This window comes from Nicotiana tabacum, chromosome 6 (assembly GCF_000715075.1).
Source record: "Nicotiana tabacum cultivar K326 chromosome 6, ASM71507v2, whole genome shotgun sequence".
Classification (NCBI taxonomy): domain Eukaryota; kingdom Viridiplantae; phylum Streptophyta; class Magnoliopsida; order Solanales; family Solanaceae; genus Nicotiana; species Nicotiana tabacum.
This window is the reverse complement of record NC_134085.1, coordinates 210425091-210448352: the sequence shown is the minus strand read 5'-3', so window position 1 is coordinate 210448352 and position 23262 is coordinate 210425091. Positions and strand designations below refer to the sequence as shown.

General features: G+C 36.4%; 2 protein-coding genes across 2 annotated transcripts; one reads left to right on the top strand and one right to left on the bottom strand.

Annotated features, from left to right (window-relative positions):
* The first annotated feature begins 12436 nt into the window (after positions 1-12436).
* On the top strand, positions 12437-14660 carry LOC107825028 (deSI-like protein At4g17486). Its single transcript, XM_016651859.2, has 3 exons — positions 12437-12855; positions 13003-13290; positions 14226-14660. Exons 1-3 carry the CDS (start codon positions 12723-12725, stop codon positions 14471-14473), a joined length of 669 nt encoding a protein of 222 aa, XP_016507345.1. The 5' UTR covers positions 12437-12722; the 3' UTR covers positions 14474-14660.
* A 684-nt stretch (positions 14661-15344) lies between these two features.
* On the bottom strand, positions 15345-20664 carry LOC107825027 (uncharacterized). The gene is made up of 10 exons (XM_075256614.1): positions 20320-20664; positions 18982-19066; positions 18627-18701; positions 18502-18538; positions 16976-17059; positions 16799-16859; positions 16353-16459; positions 15940-16005; positions 15607-15758; positions 15345-15519 (listed from the first exon to the last, which is right to left on the bottom strand). Exons 1-9 carry the CDS (start codon positions 20396-20398, stop codon positions 15663-15665), a joined length of 690 nt encoding a protein of 229 aa, XP_075112715.1. The 5' UTR covers positions 20399-20664; the 3' UTR covers positions 15345-15519; positions 15607-15662.
* Positions 20665-23262: the final 2598 nt, after the last annotated feature.

The window sequence follows — 23262 nt, the reverse complement described above, 5'->3', positions numbered from 1 at the left end:
CACTATCCCAGAATAGAGTTGCAACCTCTAGGATTTTGTTGTCAGGCTGGATTTCTAGAAGATAAGGCAGATTCCCTAAGTATTTGCGGACGAGTGTCTGATCACTGGAGTGGAGATCTTCCCACCAATTCAGCAGCCTTGGATGAATGTTGGTTACCATGCCAAATCTGGGGACTTCGTGCCTCATTTTCTACAAAACAGAGTGTTAGACCCTTACCCTGCCATACTCGACTATTTAAACCAATAATTAGCATAAAAGCATTTAGTTCTCCAAATAAATGCACAGAACATGTAGGTATCCGTTTAGGTTTCAGGGAACCCGATGGACTTTGGACAAGGCTATCTTAATGAGTCATTATGTGGACAACATAACTGACTCGGCTAGGTTTGACCATGATGCATGCACAGTTAGACAGAGTAAGGTTTCTATTGGGGTATTAGACAGGTACCCTTGAGCGGACAACTCAAGAGAGAAAGGCACGGAACCGTCGACTGCACCGCTGATCGACTGGTTTTACCGCAAATACTCCTTTGCTGAATTTAAAGGGTGATAATATTGGAAGAGCGCAACCACTCATTATAAGCATTGCTATGGTATTTGTTTGGCATGAGTGGGATATGATTTTGAAGATGCAGTTTACAAGAATGAAACAAATTGACATGTATCTTCACGTTCATAAGATGAATGATTACAATAGTTGCAGTAATTACAACAGCATTGAAATAAAGTAGTAAAGGAAAGCAGCTAAAGGAAAGAAAAGACATGAAGAGCCAAGTCAGTTTCATAGTGAAAGAATAAAAGATAGTAAGTAAAGCAATTAATGAGATAATAAAGTCACAAGCAACGTGCAATGGTAAAAGCCTAAAGAAAATCCCCAGCGGAGTCGCCATGCTGTCGATGCCCCCTTTTTCTCTAACCGTGGGGTCATAAATCGGGTATACGACATTGGAAGGACAACTCTATTCCCTTTTGAGAATTGGGTTTAGAAGTTGAAGAGTCGCCACCTAATGATTATAGTGCATTAGGACACTTTTTGGATGAGTTTGAGATGAAGAGACCAGAGATTAGGGTAAGGGCTAGAAATTATCCCGAGGGGAAGGTGTTAGGCACCCCTCAGGATCCACAAGTGTGGTTCCCGGCCATACTACAATTGTGACTTTACAAGTAAACAATCAAGGCTCAAATAAGGACTTGCATACAACATTGCAATTAGGTTGAAACTTGTGAAAGTAAGTAGAAAGAGAGCAAGGATTTGAAAAGTTTAAACAACTCTAAAGGAAGCGAATAAAGAAAAAGGGGGTCCTAGGTTTGTGATTAATATGGATCACTTCAATGCAATATCTAGCAATCACTCCTCAGAAGAGGGGTCGCACGTGATATTAGCGCACCGGTCATCATATACATATTCTACCCTTCCCGCCCCGTTAAGGTATTAAAGCGCAGAATGGTATCGTTACTTATTGCATGCTATTACCCGTCCCAATCCTATCAATATCAGAGGCATTGAGACTACTAATCCTGAAGGGGAGGGAGTTGGGGCTTTTATGGTTTTAAAAGGATAAAATTCTAGGGCGACAAACAAAACACATAAAGCAGATATGGTAAAACACATAACAGTTGAAAGGCTCAAATAAACCTCCTCAAGTCAGAAAAGCATAGAGTTTAGCATGTCTTACATGTACTGATTAGGTCTGAATTAAACTTAAAAAATGCGTGAGGCAGACTGATTTATTACATACTTCAGATAAGAAATCCGAATCAGACCTGCCTACTGGTTAGAATTGTCAAAGACTGATGCACTTATGGCTTTTACCCTAAAGCTTGCCTAGGTGAAACCTATAGGCATGATATCTAATAATGCAAAGTATAGTGATTTTAAGGAAAAGCTTTACTAATTTTAAAAAAAAAGGGATCCGCAGATTTTAAGACATGTTTTAGATTCGAAACGAGGCTGATTCGATTAACTGATCATATAGGCATGGTTTCTAAGTGTCATTGATCTTATACAGTTGCAAAAATCCTATAGACATGATATCTAGGCGTTAGTGATTTTTAAACGTTTATAGAAGTGCAGAAGTCCTATAGGCCTGGTGTCTAAAATACTGATTCCTATATACACGTTTGCCTAATGATAGATGCATATGCAGAATACAGAAAGTCCTATAGGCATGGTGTCTATATGAGAATGCAGAAATCTTATGGACATGGTATCTATGTGAGAATGTAGAGTTTCAATGATTTATAAAATGCAGAACTTTAAAACAGAGTAATTCATATAGGCATGATCTCTAGATGAGATGCAGAATTTTATAAATGATAACCCATGTAGGCATGATATCTACCCCTTGCATGCATAGTTCCACACCCTTTTCCACTAACCGACCCCAAATGTTTATTACAAGATTATTACAAACCAGAATTGATAAAAGAAAAATAAAACAAAAATTACATCAGAAAACTAAAAATCCCAACCAAGGAGAGCCTGATTCGTACTTGTGTCTGAAGCATGAAGTAAACCAACTCCAAAGATCAAGTTCCAAAGCCTTTCTCTTATTTGGGATGTGTCAAAGTTCCCAAGAGTCTCAAAGGGGCTCCAGGCAATGCTTAACCCCAAATATATTTCAGAATCAAGGACATAGTGCAGTGTGGAAGGGCCAGCCCTCAAATGTCCAAGTTCAGAGGGAACTCAAGGTCCCAAAGCAAGGCTCACAGGAGGGGGGCAGAACTTAAAATCTAAGAGTAGGTGCAAGTGCAGGGGAGGGGAGTGATGAGCTGGTGGTCATGCCAAGCAACTTGAAGTACTGGCACACCCCTGACCAACTTGTCATTTCAAGTTGAGGAGTTAGGGCTTATTAAAAGCCAGGCTCAAGCCTGGGCAGCCATTTAAGAGGCTACCAGATTATGAGCCTTAACTCAGCATATATAGGGGGTAAGGGTAGGTGATTCATAACAGAAACAATAGACAAAGGAAAAGTGGGCAAAGGACATGATCATCAATAAAACCTACAGACACCCTTTACTTAGGTTTAAAATTTCGTTCATGGACAACAACTCATGTTGCCATGCCCTGAATCCCCATTTACAAACACATAGAGGGTAAAGGTATAGGGATCAAGCATTCGCAAGAAAATAAAGCAAACAGCTAGGAAAGAGCAAGAGTAAAAGAGCAAGAGCAGTAAAAAGCAAAAGAGCAGCATATGAACATGTCAAACATTGCAAGTAATAGGCATAGATGTAAAGGTTCTAAGTAAACACATTAGGATGATTGCTAGGAAATGAATCAACACATACCAGTAAAAGAGCAAGAGCAGGATGCAAAGACAAAGTAGTAGTAGTATATTAGCCTTGACTTTCACCTAGCTAATAATAAGCAGGAGCAGAGAACAGCAGTAGAGGAGAGAGCAAGAGGGAATGCAGGTTTTAAAAGTAGTAGTAGTGTGTAAGAGTATGCAATTCGAAGTGTGTTGTAAAAGTATTGAATTGTAAGTTAAGGACCATCAAAGTGCAGAAGGGTCGTGCCCCTTTTATAGTGCATAACACAAGTGAGAAAAGGTAAGGAAATAACATTGAAATCAATCTCCCTTTAGTTAAGGGATTCTGATTTCAATGGGTAAAAGCCAATTAAGGAAAGCAGTTTTGATTAAAACCTTTTCAAAGTAGCACAAAAGGGGTAAATACAGAGAAGTTATTAAAGGAAAGAATTCAATAGTACACGGCTTGGAAAAAATAAGGAAAGGGAATCAATCAAACAACCAGGGAAATCAAAATTACAATTCAATTCTAGTGAACCAAGTCAGGAAAAGGTAAAGGAGGTTCAATTAAAGAAAAATCAGTAACAATTAATCAAACCCCATTAGAGGATTTCAGAATCAATCAAAAACCTTTGAAGGCAGAGTCCTTATATATAAAGCACACAAATATATGAATACCAGAGGGGTTTGTCAAATTATTTAGAAGAGAGTTTAACAAAGAAAGGTTTAGAATCATAAGCAAGAAGAGGTATAAGTCTAGTTTGCAGACTCACAATGAGTCTGAGAGTCCAGGGTCCCGAAGTGGAACCTAACTCGCACACAAAAGATCAAAATGCCAAGGAATCCCCGAACCTTAGGGTTTCGATTGAGTCAGACAATAGAGATGAGAAGGCAAACCACTCAATAGAGGCTCAGGAGTCTTTTTCCAAAGACTTATGAGAAACAAACAGACATGATACACAGTCAAAAGCATGGAGAACACGTTTTGAGAAAAACTCAGAACTTAAACAAGTTCAGAAGAAAAAATGATACAAACTTAAGAAGCAGTAGATGAAACACATTTAGCAAGAACACGAACAGAGTTCAGTAAAGCAAACAAAAATCCAAGAACTTAACAGTAAACACATATAGTAGAAGAGTAATGAAAACATAACAAGGATAATCATGTGAGCACAGGAGTAACATGTATAAAAGAAAAGTAGAAGGACAATACATGTGTGGTAAAAAAGAAAACATACGAACGTAGTATATATGCATACATACAAAGAAAAGAAAAGGAAGAGCCAGAAAAACATTTTAAGCTTTCAGAACCCTAGATCGGAAAGAAGTAATTTTTGAAAGAAAAATTGGGGAAAGCATTTGACTCCAGTAAAGTACAGACATAGCATAGATTTAAAAGAACAATCAGAGAAAACCTCGAATAGCTAGGGTTTCAGAGGAACCCTGGAATGAGAAAGGCTTGGAAAGATGTCCGATCTAAGTCGGATAAGGTCAGAAACAGGCTCAGAAAACCAAGAGCCACTGGAGCAAAGTCGGAGATGGCCGGAATCTTCAAATCGGTGAAGGTTTGAGTGAAGACCTTCGAGTCTGGCCTCGAACCTTCGAGCATCAGGCATGCAAGAGCCGGAGGAGGTGAATATAGGTTGTCCATTGCCTGAGAAGCCATGGATTCCGGTGAAAACACGGTGGAACAAGGCAGGAGGAGGCTAGGGTTTGAGATAGTGGAGGGCTGCAGAGGCGGCGGTTGGTGAGAATGAAGTAGGGTAAAGGGGTCGTTTGAATTTAAAAAAGAAGGGGATGAGGGGAGCCGTTGATCTAAAAGAAAATCGGGCGGGTCGGATAAATGGGTAAAGGGGTTGGGTTAAATCGGAATTGGGCCGGTCCAATTGGGTTTCAGAATTGGGTCAATTAGAATGATCAATTTGGCTATGATTGAAATACAATGGGCTAGATTTAAATAGCCAGTTTTTTCCTTTTTATTTTTATAACAATGGTAAAATGATCTTGAAAGTAAATTAAAAGTACTGAGCCAACAAAAAATATATAAATATTAATTTAAAAATATTGGAACCAATTTTACAATTATAAAATGCTATTAATCTTAAAGTAGTCTACAATTGCAATTATATGCAATTTAGCTTTTAACATACCAAATAAATTTGTAAAAATGTAAAAAAATTATCTTAACTATATTTTGGTATAAATATGGGAATAAAAATAAATTATTCACAAAAACTGATGATTTTGGGAATAATTATGGATTTTGCAATGCTATAATAAACAATAAATTGATTTCAAAAATCTTAAAAATTAGGAAAAAATACAAAACTCTTGGGGCATGCTTATATGTGCATGTACATGCTATTTTGAAAGTATTTTGTATAAAAATACATAGAGAAAATTGGGTATCAACATCTGCCCAGTTTTTACCTAGATTTCTGACCGAAATCTATAGCTGAGACCTGGAAAGAGGTGGCTGAGTTATCTCGAAACGCAAACCAAGGTGGAGATTGAAGGTGTTGGTTTATGTTTAGTCAACAATGACATGCCAATTGGAAGAGTTGGTGGAAAGAGTTGGTGTGGATGCTAGGAGGAAGCTTCCTCCTTTGATGTCACCCATGACATCAAGAGGAGGTAGTTTGATGTCACCAATGACATCAAGAGGAGGTCTTTACCTCTATAAATAGATGCACTCCTTCATTTGTAGAAACCATCCCAAAAATAATACAACACATTGTAGTGAGTAGAGAGTTAAGAGAGAAATTCTCTCAAGTGTAATTGGGAACTCTCCCCTTCCTTTGTTAATATTAAAAAGGCAACTGTTCTCTGGTGGACGTAGGATTATTTTGATCCGAACCACGTTAAATCTTGTGTTATTTCTTTTACGTTTCCGCTAACAATTGGTATCAGAGCAACATGATTCTTTAACGATCCAAGGAGGAAGAACAAGCAAAGATGAGTTCCATGAAGTTTGAAATTGATAGATTCAATGGACGCAACATCTTCAATATCTGGAAGATCCAGATGATGGCGTTACTGCGGAGGGAATGTTCAATCCATGCTATTGACGGAAAGTATCGTAAGGATATATCAGCTCCCGACAAGGAGAAGATTGAAGGGGATGCATTGAGTGCAATCCAACTATCCCTTGTACCTAACGTGCTTTGTGAAGTGAGTACGGGTACCGAAGAGACGGCCAAACAGTTATGGGAAAAGCTAGAAGGGCTATACCAAGATCGATCAGTGACAACAAGGATGTTGTTACAACGACTTCTTCACACATTTAAGATGGGGTCAGGTACTTCGTTACAAGATCATTTAGATGCGTTCAATAAACTTGTCATGGACTTACAGATTACAGGAATTAAAAAGGAGGAGGAGACACTTGCATGTGCTTTGATATTTTCATTGACTTCAGGATATCGTGATATTGAGAATTCAATGATGTATAGCAAGGAGCCTATCAAGCTTGAGCAAGTGCGGCAGACACTTAACTCTAGTGATGTGCGGAGGCACATTGAAGGAAATAGAGATGACTAGGCAAGTGGGCTTTTTGTGAGAGGCCAGACTAGCCAACAGGGAAAGAGCAAATCAAAGCACAGATCAAAGTCTCATGTGAACAAGAAGAATACAGAGTGTTGGGGTTGTGACAAGAAGGGGCACTTTGAACGAGACTGCCCAATGTCAAAGTCCAAGAAAAAGGCGAGTGCATCCACAGTTGAACAAGTACATGATTTTGATAATGATTATGTACTAACAATATCGTGTAATAATAATAATAGTAGTTATGGAAACAAATGAGTATTAGACTCTGCTTTCACTCTACATACGACGTTCCGAAAAGACTGGTTTAGCAGCTATGAGAAAAGTGGAGGAACCGTAGTAATGGCCAATAATGCAACTTGTGCAATAGTTGGCATTGGCTCAGTTCGGGTTCGCTGTCATGATGGAGTCGTAAGGACTATTACACAAGTCCGTCATGTTCCTGATCTGAAGAAGAATTTGATCTCCCTGAGTACTCTGGATGAACAAGGCTACGGGTACATGAGCGAAATAGGAACTATAAAGGTGACTAAAGGTTCTTTAGTCATGCTGAAAGGCAAGCTGGAGAACGGCCTTTACACATTGGCTGGAATCACCATTGTTGGCTCTGCAAATGCATCTACAGTGCAGTTATCTAATGATGACAAGGCAAGACTATGGCACATGAGACTGGGTCATATGAGCGCACGTGGACTGGAGATGTTGAGCAATCGTAACCTTTTGGAAGGTAAGAAGATTAGCACACTTGACTTCTGTGAGCACTGCGTTCTAGGGAAGCAAAAGAAGGCCAGCTTCAGCACTGGCAAACAAAAGACAAGAGGAGTGCTAGACTACATCCATTCAGATTTATGGGGTCCCTCTAAACTTCCATCGAAGGGCAAAAAGAGGTATCTTCTCACTTTTATTGATGATTTCTCACGAAAGGTTTGGGTGCATTTTTTGAAGGAAAAAAGTGATGCTTTTGAAGCATTTAAAGAGTGGAAGATTTTGGTTGAAAATCAAATGGAGCGGAAAATCAAGTATCTTCGCACAGACAATAGCTTGGAGTTTTGCAATGAAGAGTTTAATGAATTCTGCAAGGTTCATGGGATCTCAAGACATAGGACTGTCAGGCATACCCCACAGCAGAATGGAGTTGCCGAGAGAATGAACAGAACTCTTCTTGAAAAGGCTCGTTGTATGCTCCTACAAGCCAAAATGTCCAAAGTATTTTGGGCTGAAGCAATTCACACTGCTGCTCATATTGTCAATCGATCTCCAGCATCGACAATTGACTTTAAGACTCCGAATGAGGTATGGTCAGGTGAACCCTCTAACTATTCATACTTACGAGTATTTGGGTGTCCAGCTTATTATCACGTTAATGAAGGAAAGCTTGAACCAAGGGCTAAGAAGGCCATATTCATAGGGTATGTGGATGGAGTAAAATGGTACAAACTTTGGTGTTTGTCTTTACTCAAATTTATAGTTAATAGAGATGTCACCTTTGATGAATCCTCTATACTTGATCCCCGTAAAATTTCCGTGGAGTTTTCAGGAAACAAGAACGACGAGCAGGTGGAGCTTCCGGTGGAGCTTGCCAAGGAAAAGGATCAAGAGACTCAGGTTAAAGATGAGTCAAAAGATGTAGACCTTGAAGAACTTGCTGTCAATAAACCATACAAAATTGCAAAGGGGAGGGAGAAGAGGCAAACACGAGAACCAGAACGCCTTATAGATCAAGCAAACTTGATTGCATATGTGTTCGTAGCTGCACAAGAAGAGATTAAGGATCTGGAGCCCTCCTCGTATATTGAAGCAACTTCTTGCAAGGATGTTGTACAATGGCGGTTAGCCATGACTGAAGAGATGGAGTCTCTTCACAAGAATCAGACATGGGTCTTAGTAAAAAGACAAAAGGGGAAGAGGACAGTTGGATGCAAGTGGGTCTACCGAAAGAAAAAGGGAATTCCTGAAGTGGAAGATGCTAGGTTCAAGGCGAGATTGGTTGCAAAAGGATTCAGTCAGAAGGAGGGAATTAACTACAATGAGATTTTCTCTCCAGTCGTGAAGCATAGCTCAATTCGCGTGCTACTAGCATTGGTTGCCCAATTTGACTTGGAGCTTCAACAGCTTGATGTCAAAACTGCTTTTTTACACAGTGATCTAGAAGAGACAATCTATATGGATCAGCCTGAAGGTTTCCTAGCTGAGGGAAAAGAAGATCAAGTATGCCAACTAAAGAAGTCTTTGTATGGTTTGAAGCAATCCCCTAGACAGTGGTACAAGAGGTTTGATGCATTCATGACTACACATGAATTCTCAAGGAGTGCATTTGATAGCTATGTGTATCACAAGAAGATGTCTGGTAACTCAATGATTTATTTACTGTTGTATGTTGATGATATGCTTATTGCTGCTAACAACATTACAGAGATAAATGCTTTGAAGAAACTGTTGAGTAAGGAATTTGACATGAAGGATTTAGGAGCTGCAAAGAAAATCCTTGGTATGGAGATTTCAAGAGAAGACGGTGTTGTACATCTTTCTCAGAAGAGGTATATTGAAAGGGTTCTCAAGAGATTCAATATGCATACGTGCAAGCCTGTAAGTACACCATTAGCTCCTCATTTTAAACTTTCAGAGTTACAAATGCCTCAGTCCGAGGATGAGGTGGAGCATATGTCAAAGATTCCTTATGCCAGTGCAGTTGGTAGCATTATGTATGCTATGGTATGCACACGTCCAGATATTGCTCAATCTATAAGTGTGGTAAGTAGATACATGTCCAGGCCAGGAAAGAGGCATTGGGAAGCTGTCAAGTGGATATTGAGATATCTCAAAGGAGCTTCTGGTGTTGGTCTGACCTTTCGAAAAAGTGGTGGAGGTATTTCAATTCTCAGTTATGTAGATTCTGACTATGCAGGAGATCTTGACAGAAGAAGGTCCACAACTGGATACATCTTTACCCTCGTTGGTAGTGCCGTTAGTTGGAAGTCGACTCTGCAGTCGATTGCCGCTTTGTCTACGACAGAAGCAGAATACATGGCAATAGCGGAGGCGGTGAAGGAAGCTATCTGGTTGAAAGGTTTAGTAGCGGAATTGAGTTTGGTTCAGCTGGAATCAACTCTTAGATGTGATAGTCAGAGTGCTATTCATCTAATGAAAAATCAGAGATTTCATGAGCGCACTAAACACATTGATGTCAGATTTTATTTTATTCGAGATGTTGTTGAAGAGGGAACTATCAAGATCGTGAAGGTTATCACAGACGATAATGCTGCAGATATGTTGACCAAGATAGTCTCACTCGCTAAGTTTGCACACTGCAAGGACTTGGCGGGGGTGTGCATCAACTGATGCAACTCCGAAGAGAACAGTTGTAAGGTGGAGGCGGTATGTTCAACAATGGTTTGATTCTTCTTGTTTCTTATAACGAGGTTGCCCAGTAAGCTTAGAAGTTTTGGCCAGAGTTGTTCACACGCACGCTCGAAACGTAAACCAAGGTGGAGATTGAAGGTGTTGGTTTATGTTTAGTCAACAATGACATGCCAATTGGAAGAGTTGGTGGAAAGAGTTGGTGTGGATGCTAGGAGGAAGCTTCCTCCTTTGATGTCACCCATGACATCAAGAGGAGGTAGTTTGATGTCACCAATGACATCAAGAGGAGGTCTTTACCTCTATAAATAGATGCATTCCTTCATTTGTAGAAACCATCCCAAAAATAATACAACACATTGTAGTGAGTAGAGAGAAATTCTCTCAAGTGTAATTGGGAACTCTCCCCTTCCTTTGTTAATATTAAAAAGGCAACTGTTCTCTGGTGGACGTAGGATTATTTTGATCCGAACCACGTTAAATCTTGTGTTCAATTCTTTTATGTTTCCGCTAACAGAATTAATAATTTATTATAACTTACAACTAATTATTTATTTAAATAAAATTATTTTTTTAAAAAAAATCCGACCGATTTCGGTCGGTATTTGAAAATTAATTTTTTTTAGTGGTTATCGAATTCGATCGGAATTTGAAGGTTGACAGTCAGTCAACGCTTTGCTTCGGTCGATACATGTTAGCGACCATCATTTTTCTGACCAATTCAAAACGGTCAAAAATCGGTCGATTTTTATTAATTTTCGATCGACTTCGGTCGGTTTTGGTGGACGAAATTAAACAACTTTTTAGTAGTGATATTTGTATTAATTTTTTCGTTACTAATTTCATTTATTATGTGTACCCAAAACTTAAGATTGTATAGCTCGCAAAACTATTTCTTGCATAACCACACTGTCACACTCTAAACTAAGGCCACAAACTCAACAATGTAGATGAATATATGATTACTTTCTTTCAAAACAAAAAAAATAGAAACCAATTACAAGCATGGGCGGAAAAAGGTTCACTAGAACCCCCTTCCTAGAAAATTACACTATATATATAAAGAAAAAATTTATTTTGTATCTCTATATGTTATATTTTGAATTTCTTTGTCAAAGCCCAAAAACATAGCTCGGTGATCAAGGGGGTTCAAAGCCTTTGTGAGTAGGGAAGACAATGGGGCGACACGAGTGCGGGGCAAGTTTGATCTTATGCAAGGCAGGGCGGGACGGGTGCAGGGTGACTTGAAATCGATTTTTTAAAATCTAATGCGGGGCCAGGCGATTGCGGGTTTCCTTATGTGAAATCACTATAGATTGTATAAATAAGGCACTAAGTCAAGTAACAAATATAGAATGGCGGGAGAATATGACTATGCAATTATTACTATTGACTATATAAGACATTCACCTATACGTGCCAAGGACCTTGTCCACTGTCTACTACTGCTATATCATATTTCATTTAAGTATCAGTACACATATATGAACTTATATATATATATATAAAATTATGGTGCATATTTGTTATATAGAAATTTATCAAGTACAAGTTAATATGTAAATTTAGGTATACGATATGTTGATTTTCCGCATTCATTTTCCAAATTCAGTTATATTTTCTATTATAATTTTTTAAAATAAAACTATAATTGTTGGATCCATATAAGGGATTTAAGAAACTGAAAAAAATAAAATATCTAAACTTGTGTGTTTTCAGGAAAAATAACAAAATGAAAAAAAATATATTGCGGGCCGGGCGGGTCTTTGGGGACATGACATGTTGAAATTTTTCGGGTTAAGATCAAACCCGCCCCGCCTCGCCGCACGCCATTGCCATTCCTATGTGTGGTTGCTGGGTTGACCACAATCCCTTCTAATTTTTTTTTTAACTTTTTACTTTTTTGAACTTCCTTAACAGAAATCCTGTATTACAAGATATACTATACTATACTGTATCTCAAAGTCTTTAATATTAAGAGATGAATAAGGTTTGTTTAGTTTCTTTAAACCAGAATGATTGAAGATAAAGGGTCCATAATCATTCCATAACAGTAATCAAATGCCCCTTCATTAGTTTAGTGAGAAAGAGAGAGCCCCATCCCAATATAATAAGGAACCCACTCCTGGATTTCCAGTGGATATCATAATGAGTGTACGTTACTTTCTCCCAAAAAAATAGAGCTTTTAAAATTTCAAAAAACTGGATCACCCCACAGCTCAGATTCCTAAGTTTCCAACCTATATAATATCTTTTTAAAGCCTCTTTCCCCTAATTCCCTCTCAAATTTATAAAAGCCTCTTTTCCTCTGCTTTCTATACATTTTTACAAGTATATAACAACAAAACTAGACGGCGCCGGCGCTATCACGCCGCCGATAATCTTCTCCCAAGAGAAGAGAAAAAGAAAGAAAACCCATAATTCTCTTTCTTCTACCTGCTAACATATCTGAATTTAATTGTCAAAAATTCAGTCTTTGCTCTATAATGTGGCTGGTTATTGTTTTTTAGCTATGGTAGCAGAGTAAAGGAGTGAGAGGAGAAGGGAAAATCTGTGGGTTCTATCCAAAAATGTTGTGCAGAAAGAATTCAGTTAGATGTGGGCGTGGAACAGTGCCAGTGTATCTAAATGTGTACGATCTCACATCTATTAATGGCTATGCTTATTGGCTTGGTCTTGGTGTTTACCATTCTGGTGTTCAAGGTCAGCAATAACTCAGACTTTTTTTTTTTTTTTTTTTTTTTTTTACATTTTGTAGTGCTTTATTTATTAGATCTAGGCATATTTAGGTAGCTTAATTATTTGAAAAGCAAGAAATTTTCTTAATTAATATTGTAATTTCTTTGTTAGTTCACGGAGTAGAGTATGCATTTGGAGCTCACGAGTATCCAACAACAGGGATATTTGAAGGGGAACCGAAACAGTGCGAGGGATTTACGTTTAGGAAAGCAATTTTGATTGGATGGACAGAGATGACTCATAGAGAAGTGAGGGGAGTAATGGAAGAGCTTGCTGAGAAATACAGAGGAAATGCTTACAACCTTATAACTAAGAATTGTAACCATTTCTGCAATGATGCTTGTCTTAAACTTACAGCCAATCCTATCCCCAGTTGGGTAAATCGACTTGCACGCATCGGTAAGTCTCTTAATCAATCAATTAACTATGAGTCGGCTATATGAATCATCTGAATAGTGGTGCACAATTCATATCTAAAACAGTCGGGGCTCATTTGGTACGAGGGATAAGGGATATTAATCCCGAGATTAAATTTGGGACAAGTTTATCTCATGTTTGGTTGGGATATAATTGTGGTATAACTAATCTCAGGATTGATAACTAATCCCGGAATAATTAATCATAAGATAACATGTTTCCAACCAAACGACCCCTCATGGTTAACTATCCTAAGTATGTTTCTTATTATGTTAGTACTACTTAATATGTAATTATACTATATATTTCTTGTCACTTTATGGAGTTCCAAAATATTCTGTCTTCTTTGGAATTTTTTGTTTTCTCATGATGTTGCTGAATTAGGAAATTTCTTCAGTTTCACACACTGGTTCTTGTTCTGTTTTGCAACTGAATTACTTTTTTTTTTATTTAAAAAAAAGCCCAATGCACGAAGTATCCTGTGTTCATGTAAAATCGGAGAAGGGCCGCATCTTAAGGGCTGTGAGGTAGACTGACTGCCCTGATGCAAATATCCGTGAGTGATTAATTTCACCGCTCGAACCCGTGACTATTAGGTCACACGGAGACAATTGAAATATCTTTGTTGATTAATCAGGTTTTCACATTGAGAGATAGCTTAATACTAGGAAATTTATGGGGCCCAGATGTGGCCTGATAGCTACTCAAAGTCGTAGAGTGTAGTAAACGTCCTATTCCCCAATTGAAAAGCTAGTTCTGAATTATAGGAATTTGCTTATCCAAGAACTTTCCTTGATATGGTTTGATGTGATTAAAATATTGTTCTGATTCTTTTCAAATTTGGTCGGTTCCTGTTTTTGCTACCGTACGTCAATGCCTTTTAATTTGGGAATTAATTGCGTCTTAATTTTGTGTAGGTTTATTTTGCAATTGCATTATTCCAGTGAGCTTGAACTCAACCAAAGTTGGCCATCATCGGATTGAAGACAAAGCATGCGATGAAGGGGAGATGAAGAAACTAAGAAGCCGCTCTAATAGACTGACTCCGTCGACGGATTCATCTTCATCTTCGGAGGAAAAGTCGTGCTCTCCGCCGCCAATCAAAAGTAGAAGCAACAGAAGCAGAAGTCCAGTGCCTTCATCTTCAGCCTTGATATCCACATAGATTTCTTGATAATGAAGGCCACTCCACATGATTTGTTCTGTTCTACATTTGTTCTTTTGCTCTCCACTTTACTTCATAAAGCAAACAACTCTGAAATTTCTGTACATGAATGATTTCTATGAAATGGGCGACAGCTCATCAACATTAAATTTGAGTCTTGAAAGGCAATTATAAGAGCTTATTAAAATATAAATAGTTCCGCCATTCTCCTGAGTTTGCAGTATGTTGGATGACATGTTCAGACCAAGCAATACTTCAAGACCAAGAGGTCCTAATTTGGTTTAAAACAATAACAAAAAAAAAACGTAGTATAATTTGACACATCAGATTTAGGGTGACTAGGAATCTGTTCTGCTTTTCCTTTTTGAGAATAATAAGTTGCCTTTTTGCAGCTTTCGGCATCAAAAGGCCTCCTTTTCCTCTAGTTTTACCAAATACCAAACCCCTCACAAATTTGTTTACCAATCTTTTATTCTTGCGCGCCCATTTCTAGACTTATGCTATACCTGAAATTGGACCCACAATCTTACCGACCTATCATATGTCACAAGTCAAAACACTAACTACTAGCTCTCTCTCAAACCTACCATGGAATATGGTAGCCTAGTTGTAACACATGTATTTGCTGACTTTTTGATCCGTTCCAAAAAGAATAACTCTTTCTAAATTTGGACACAATTTAGCTTAAATTTCTAATTCTACTCTTAATGAGAAGTTTTTATATCCACATAAATACTCTCGACCTTTTTTTGACTTGTTTAGAACCACAAATTTCAAAAGTCTTTATTTTTTCTTAAACTCCGTGCCCAATCAAACAGGTTAACGGAGAGAGTGAAAGATAGAAAGAAAATCCTTAAGGAAGGATAACCAATAAGAGTAACTATCTATATATTTATGTTGAATAAGAGTAGTTGTATGAAGAATAGCTCCACTTACCATTCCATATCTTATCTTAGCATACAAGTCGGGAAAGGGGGAGGGGGAATAAAGGAAAGGAAAAAAAACATTTCCAAACAATAGTATGCGCAGCTTGACTTGAACGACTCCTGCACAGGGATAATATTTTTATTATCAGCAAACCACTGCTGAACAAATTTCAGAAGTCAATCACTATGTGGAAACAGAGAACCTACTTCGCATTAATGAATAATATTTGGTGCACACAGTGACATGCCAAACAGCAGCGTTCTTAGCCCTGCTTTGCTCTCAGTGACTCGACAAAATTATCCAGGATCAGAGGCCACGCAAGGAAGGGGTCATAATTGCTTAAGTCTGGAAAGCTAATCTGTTACACAAAAACATTAAGATAGGAGATAAGACTTCAATCTTAACATTGAGTCATCAAAGTCGCCACAAGGATTCTGATGCATGCAACTGTCAGATGACAACCTGATTGCTCATATTAGGTGATGACACAAATGGAATAACCAAGACATTGACAAATTGAAAGTGAACTGAAGATTTACCTCATTAACAAACCTATAAAATCCCATCCATTGATCCATGTTTATAACCTTGTAATCAGTCTGCGTCTGCACCAGTAACCAAGCACATAAGCATACTCCTAATTACTAGAAGTTAGAAAGATTACTCTGATCCAATGCTGCTGAAGGTTCTTCTTCAATAAATATGGAACAATGACTAAAAAACGCAAGATTTTCAACAGGAAAGTCTCCTTTTACAAGGGAAGTGATTCAGTATCCAATATAAAAGGAGCTATATATAGAAGCTGCAGGGTTCCCGGTCAAACAAATGGTTTCCACTCTAGAAGGAGCTCCAGAACATAAATGATTAGCAGTAAATGATATCATTCAAAAGCACCCTAAGGGCATTATCAGAGGCCGATTATAAATAGCAAGTGGAGCACGGTGCAACTCACCTTCAAATACTGAACAAGCGCGTCAACTTGGGGTCGAAATTCAAACCCTAAAACGAGATCAAGCAGGAGACAAATGCTCTCGACGTCTATGCTCTTCTGCTTCTCCTCTAGAAAAGAGGTAAGAAAAAGAGAACCAGTAATCAGAAGAAAGAAGACACACTTCAAATATGCAATTTACCTTCTGCTACAAAAATAAAATTTTCTATTATAAATGCATTGTAATAGGGAAATAAAATCTAAACGCAGCATAACAGAACAACTTATTCTTTCCAAGCTCCAAAGCCTTATATTTAATTATATATTTTCATATCAATATTTTATAAAAGTATTCTGTACTTTTTCATCTTTGTTTTCTTTTTCAGTCTAAAGCTGATCAATGAATCTTTCCTTCAAGAATTAATATGTTACTTGATGTTACACAACATGTGACAGAGGAAGCACCATACCTGTCAAGCAATACTGAAACGCATAGGAGTAGAACTCCACAAAATTTGATGGCCTTCTAACCTTTTAAAGAAAGGAAAATGTGGATCTTAGTGGAACAGAGCAGCAATCCGTCTCACAGCAGAAGGGCACCAAAAATTTCACATAGCATGAGCTGAAGTTCAAATATAATTAGGTACCTCCTTCTCAAGTTCTGGAAGTGCTTTCTTCAATTTCTGTGCTGTGTCAGCTCTTAATGCTTTGAGGCCCCTCCGCCACTCATCCTAGTAGTCAAAGCAATGGTGAGTCAATAAGAAGCATACAACCAAATCTAAGCAAAGAAAGCTATCAAATCGACAAAAAGCCCAGCAACTGCATACCATAACAAAATGGTTAATGGGTTCTTATCATTATTTTGGATTTGTGGAAGAGGGAGCGGGAATATTTGTTAATCTTCGTAGAATCAAACAAGACAATCTACACTATGACCAAAAAGAATAATTGTATCCCTAGAAAAACCTGATACACATATTTCTTGCATTTTACTAAGTGATAGGCTTATAAGTGCTCACTATTTTACAAATGCTCACTACCCTTAGTATTTTGGCACAAATTGATCCTCCATTAAACTTTGGTGCAAACTAAAACTAATTGGACTAACAATAAGCCAAGCATACATTTTCTTAATGAAATGACCCAAGCGTGGTCATAGTAAAACGTTGAGGTACAGTCAAGAAACCATGAATCATTAGAGCATCAAATAAATGCATGGCTTTCAATACTGTAGCAGACAACACTAATATCTCAACAAAAAGTCTAAACACCTTATGTAGTACCCAACTGATGTGGCAGATAATGCAGTACAATAGAATAATCATATAGAATTAGGTTTCCTACAATAAACAGCTATTATTTCCGTATCTCCAACTTCCTTCCAGAAGATGCTGCAGAATTATTACTCAATGAATGTAGCTTCTAGACCTCACTGGACACTGATCATAAACTTCCAAAACATAAGCCCAGGGATGAATTCTTAAAAAAAAAGATTCTCTAGGCGCATGGCAAATATTCCTTACTTTAGATTACGTGTCATCTCGGACAAAAGACTATTCTACAAGTATGAACATGTTCAAATGGGCATATCTAAGACACAGGTGGAAAAAGCATAATTCAATAATCCAATTGAATAATCATCCTGACCAAACAGACAAAAAATGCACACCAATTCATCCATTTAGCTTGCTAATTTTTGCAGGGACTGGCTTGCCTGGGGAAAAACATTGCAAGACTGTCATCCTGCAGAGTCAGTGCCTATTTCCTATGTTCTTACTCTATTTACCAATGCACAGGTTAAGAGTAGTTAAGCATTTAAGAGAAACTGAAACTTTGATCAATTCTCTTCAGCACCCTTTTCACGGGAGTACCCTTTGGCACAAACTCCCTAAGATAACAAAGAACATTTATATGCCTTGAAAAGAAAGAACCCAGCCTTAATTTAAGAACTACAGTCTCAGAACCCAGCCTTAATTTAAGAACTACAGTATTTGAGATAAACAGACATAACAGATGAGTTTAATTTTCCAAGTATGGACACAATAGACAATCTTGCAAGGAAGAAACAAAAGCTACCCGTGAAAGATTGAGGAAGATGATTGAAACAGCAAAAGCAGTGTAGTACATACTGCAATGCTAAAGTAATATTAGTAGTAGCCAAACAAATACATACCAGTGAAAAGTATCCTTGTTTTTCAGACTGCATCTTCCTAAAATTCAAAGTTATTGTTATTAAACCTCTGAAGATGTAGGATACTTCATACAAACTAACAAGTAACAGAGTATAAGGGATCTCACCATGCAAGCATCAATATCCTGACATCGGTATGTTCGACTTCCAAATCAGAACAAAGAAACTCAATTCCTTCCGGGCTAACCATGAAAAATATGAAGTGTATTAATCAAGTGCAAAACAAAGGAATTTAAACAAGCTGGTGAAACTGCCGTAGTTGGGTGGAAAAGTTGAACGATAATATCCATATTTTTTCTTCTTTGTTTTTCCAAGCATAACTTTCTTGCTTCAAAATCTAAGACTTTCTTCCAGGAAAAGATGGATATTAGGAGCACAAACAACATAACGTACTTGTAATGCTAGGAAATTACAGAACATGGATTACACCGATACAAAAGAAAAAGGGTAATGCATACTTACTCAATCATACCAGACGAAGTATTGGCATATGTATGAAAGAATTGATCGATACGTTCCAATTCCTTATTTGCTGCTTTACTTGAAGCTGAAGCAATGAAAACGAAGTGAGATACTGTTGTAATGCAGCTTTACTGCATACGTTATATTCTACCCATAACACATAATGACCAAAAAAAAAGAACAAGTGTCCAAGAGGTCTGAGTGCATTAATAGAGTAGTTCTCAAGCACCTATGACAAAAAGTTCAGCAGATACAAATCAAATGGGACATAATTTCTGAGACAACAAATCCACATTCAATACTCCCAAACATTCCGAGAATAACATCTCACAAAGCCATACCCAAACACTCACAAAAATCAAAACAAAAAAAGGACTAAAACCTAACAACACCAACCACATTAGCATCAAAGCCTACACCAACTGGATACTCTGTAATGGCAAGTGGATGATACCCTGGGATGACCTTAAAGATAATGTGTTTCCTTTTATGTTGGGCACAGGAGGAAGAGGGTTAAAGACTTAAAGGTAAACCAGTGAAAATTTAAAGCACTACAGAATACAGGAAAAACTAAAACTCCTAACCTATAGTGCCTTCTTCTTTGAGTGTGAGGACTGTGGTTTGGGGGGGGGGGGGGCTTGACAGTGACACTGTTCTGCCCCGATGGTCATAGCTGCCTATAGTTTGTATCTTGACCAGATTGTTGCAACAAGTACTTACACCATCTCCTTACTACCACTAATTCAAGAATTATCATCTCTACTCGAACAACATTCCAGAAAAACTTTAATCAGATAGCGTAGTTCAAGTGGCAATCAAGTCCCACATGCGGCTCACAAGATTCTAATAAATGAACAAGTTCTTACGGTAAAACCCTCCTTTTTTTTCCGATGGCGGTGGTGTCGGGATAGCTTGCACGTAGCTCAGCTATTCCATTGAGTACCCACTACCTCCCACTAGTACAAGTACCGGACTATCGGGTAACCTCTACCCTCTTGTCATAGACACTTCACTGAAACTAATCTAATTGTACATGTCCCAAGATTTGGAAGCCACTAATGCGAATTAACCATCAGTTATCAACATCCAATTTCTATGGGGTCTACATGATCTAATACTCATAAAAACAAAAAGGGAAGGGAGAGGGTTACATGATCTATCCAAAAGAAAAATAATTAAAATCTTTATTCAAAGAATAGGAACTTTAAAAGTTGGGAGAACATTCACATAAAACAACATAAACTCCATGTGCGAAGCAAACATGCAATACTAATTTTTCGAGAAGATGCATTGGAATCAATAATTAAAATTGTAAACAATCGGAAGAGGAAGTTTTACCGGAGCGAAACAAATCGACGGCAGGATTGGTGGAGGCAGCAGAACCAGTAACGCCCTTCTTGGATGAAGTACGAGGCATCTTCAAGTAATAGAATTGGGGTAAAAGGAGAAGCGTCAGAAAAGAAAAAAAAAAATAGAGAAGAAGATGATGATCCTCGGAGTGAACGGTCCAAGGGTCGCCAGAAGAAGTGGGTGTTTCTGGAATTTGGTGTGGGGATGAATGAATATATATATATATATATATATATATATATATATATATATATATATATATACGCGTATCGTCCAAATTCGAAGGCGGCGTGTGGCAGTAACAAAAGAGAGAGGAAGCTTCGCTGGCGTTTGGGATCGACGAATTGCAAGCAAGTGTTTTGTTTATATGTTTTGAAAGGGGTCGTGATCAGGTGTTAACACACTTCTCAGCCGTCTCATCAACTGGGGGCTACAAGTACAATAGTTTCTTTTTCTTTTTAAATCAACAAGTACAATTCTCACGCCACAAACTATTTATAATTTATAATTAATAATCAATCATGTTTATATATATATACTAGTTTAGTGTACGTGCACGTGTACCACGCGTCAAGTAAATATATGTACAAAAATAATGCTTTTGACTACAAATGCTTCATCCCAATTTTATATATTTTTTTATCAATTTAGCATCGATATATTTGTGATAATTTTCATATATACTAACCTTAGCTTGTACTACATTTTCAATTATTGTAATTTAAAGAGGGGAGGGGGGAGGAAATTTAGAAAACAATATGAAAAATTAGAGTTTTGGAATAAGAAAAATGAATCTAGTCATCTAAAAAATGTAAGGTTATTCTCACCATTTTATTCCCTTCGTTTGAGTCGTCTGCTTATTTTCATCTCATAAAAGTTTGTATAACCAAAACTGGCGACAATATATAATAAATATCAAATATGTGAATAAAGTTACAGACGAACATAAAAAATACTAAGCGACATGAAGTTTAAATCAATAATTAAAGCTTAGATCATAAAATAATATGATTAAGTTATCATGCCAATAAAAAATTTACAAGAACTATGAAATACATGGCACATTTAAAAAAAATTAAAAGACTGAAAGAATTCATTCCTCCTAATCTCGTCCCAAAATCATGTGAATACTATATTCATTAGATAAATAAATATCAAATACAAAATATAATAGAAGAAAATCGAACTTTTCTGTAAAAACCTATCAGAAAGAGAACTAAATAACTTTCAAAAGCCTATCCAACAATTAATAACTAACCATGGAAGGTTAGGAACAAACAAAATATTGAAATAGCAATACTTGTGTCGAAATAATTGAAAGTTTTAGACTGAAAAAGAGAAAAAAAAGAGGTTTCTGAATGTTAAATCAATAGGTAATTTGACTTCAAATTGTAGTCCTACAGGCAATCAAATATTTATTTGATGTATTTTTTTCCAACTTTTCTGTCAGATAAAATTTATTACATTCGAATATTAAAAATTAAAATTACACCAACATATTTTCGTAAAGAAATCAATTCAAATCATTAGATCTTGTTAAATAGTGGATTGAATTTAAATTCGGTTTTCTTTTTTTTTTGGCCATGAATTAGAGCTTTATGTAGCTGCTATATATGTATTTCCGATAATAATATCTTCTTAAAAGATTTACTACTTTTTGAATTGTGACTGAATAGAATTTATTTGAGTTATATAAAATTATAAAATAAACGTTAGAGATTTTTTTTAACATAATAAATATTGTTCTCATTTAGCTAGCTCAATAAATAAAGATATCATATACCATACAAGTTTTTCAGATGCTTTATTTGTGATTTAAAAAGGACTTATATAAAAATTTGTAAATTAAATCTGTTGGTCTTCTAAAAATTTAGGATGAAAGTTGACATTATACCTCCTAAAAATTTATAGTGACAATATAAAGTTTAAAAAATAACTAATGTTGAATAATATTTTACTACAACTAACTTAATTTAAAAAGATAATATAGCGAGACATTGTCACCTATAAGACTGAATAACCGAATGCAAGAAAGAAAAAAAAAAAGACAACTCATTTATAATATATTTGGTCATCTACTATTTCATCTTTATTGCTTCAAATTCATATTAATATCAATTTGACTCTTAATCTTGTATCATAAATTGACTTTTTAATTTCTTTCATCATTAATGCTCTTTCTACAAAAATTAATTTTTATACCTTAAAGAGTTGTTAACGTGACAAATACACTTACTTATATAATGAATTTTCAAAAATATTAACTTGAACTCTTTTGCATTAGTTAATTAAAAATCTTAATTATTTATTTTCGACATTAAAGAAAATAAATTAACTTTTATTATCAAATTCTTAATATTAGTTCATCCCAATTTTAAAATTTAACTATAATTAGAACTTTGTTGAATAGAATTTTTGATTTCAAATAGTTAAAAACCATTAGTATGTCAATTTTGATTCGTTTTAGTGCTTCCAAAATCATTGTTCATTAGTATGTCAATATTGATTCGTTTTTTGTGCTTCTAGAATTATTGTGCTTTTTTACTTCTAGAAAATATTACGAATAATTTCTAAAGTTTTGAATAATAAGAAAATCTTATAGTTTAATATAGTTTTAAAGCTTTAATATTAATAGCGTCAAATAAGGATATACATATAAAGTAAAAAGGTTAATAATTTAAAGTGCTAAATATTAGGATTTGTTATCTAGTTTAATAAGGAAAGATTTAATAAAACAAATTTTAGTTGATTTTAAAGTCCTAAAATTTAGGAAAGCAACTTAAAATTACAAATTTATCCAATGTAAAATCTTTTTTTAAAGGGTAAAAAAGGCGAACGACATTTCGCTAAGGGCCTTCGTATTTTTAATATAGTATATATTATTAATCTAATTTTTTTTAAATATTATTATGTAACGCTTAAAGTTTATTT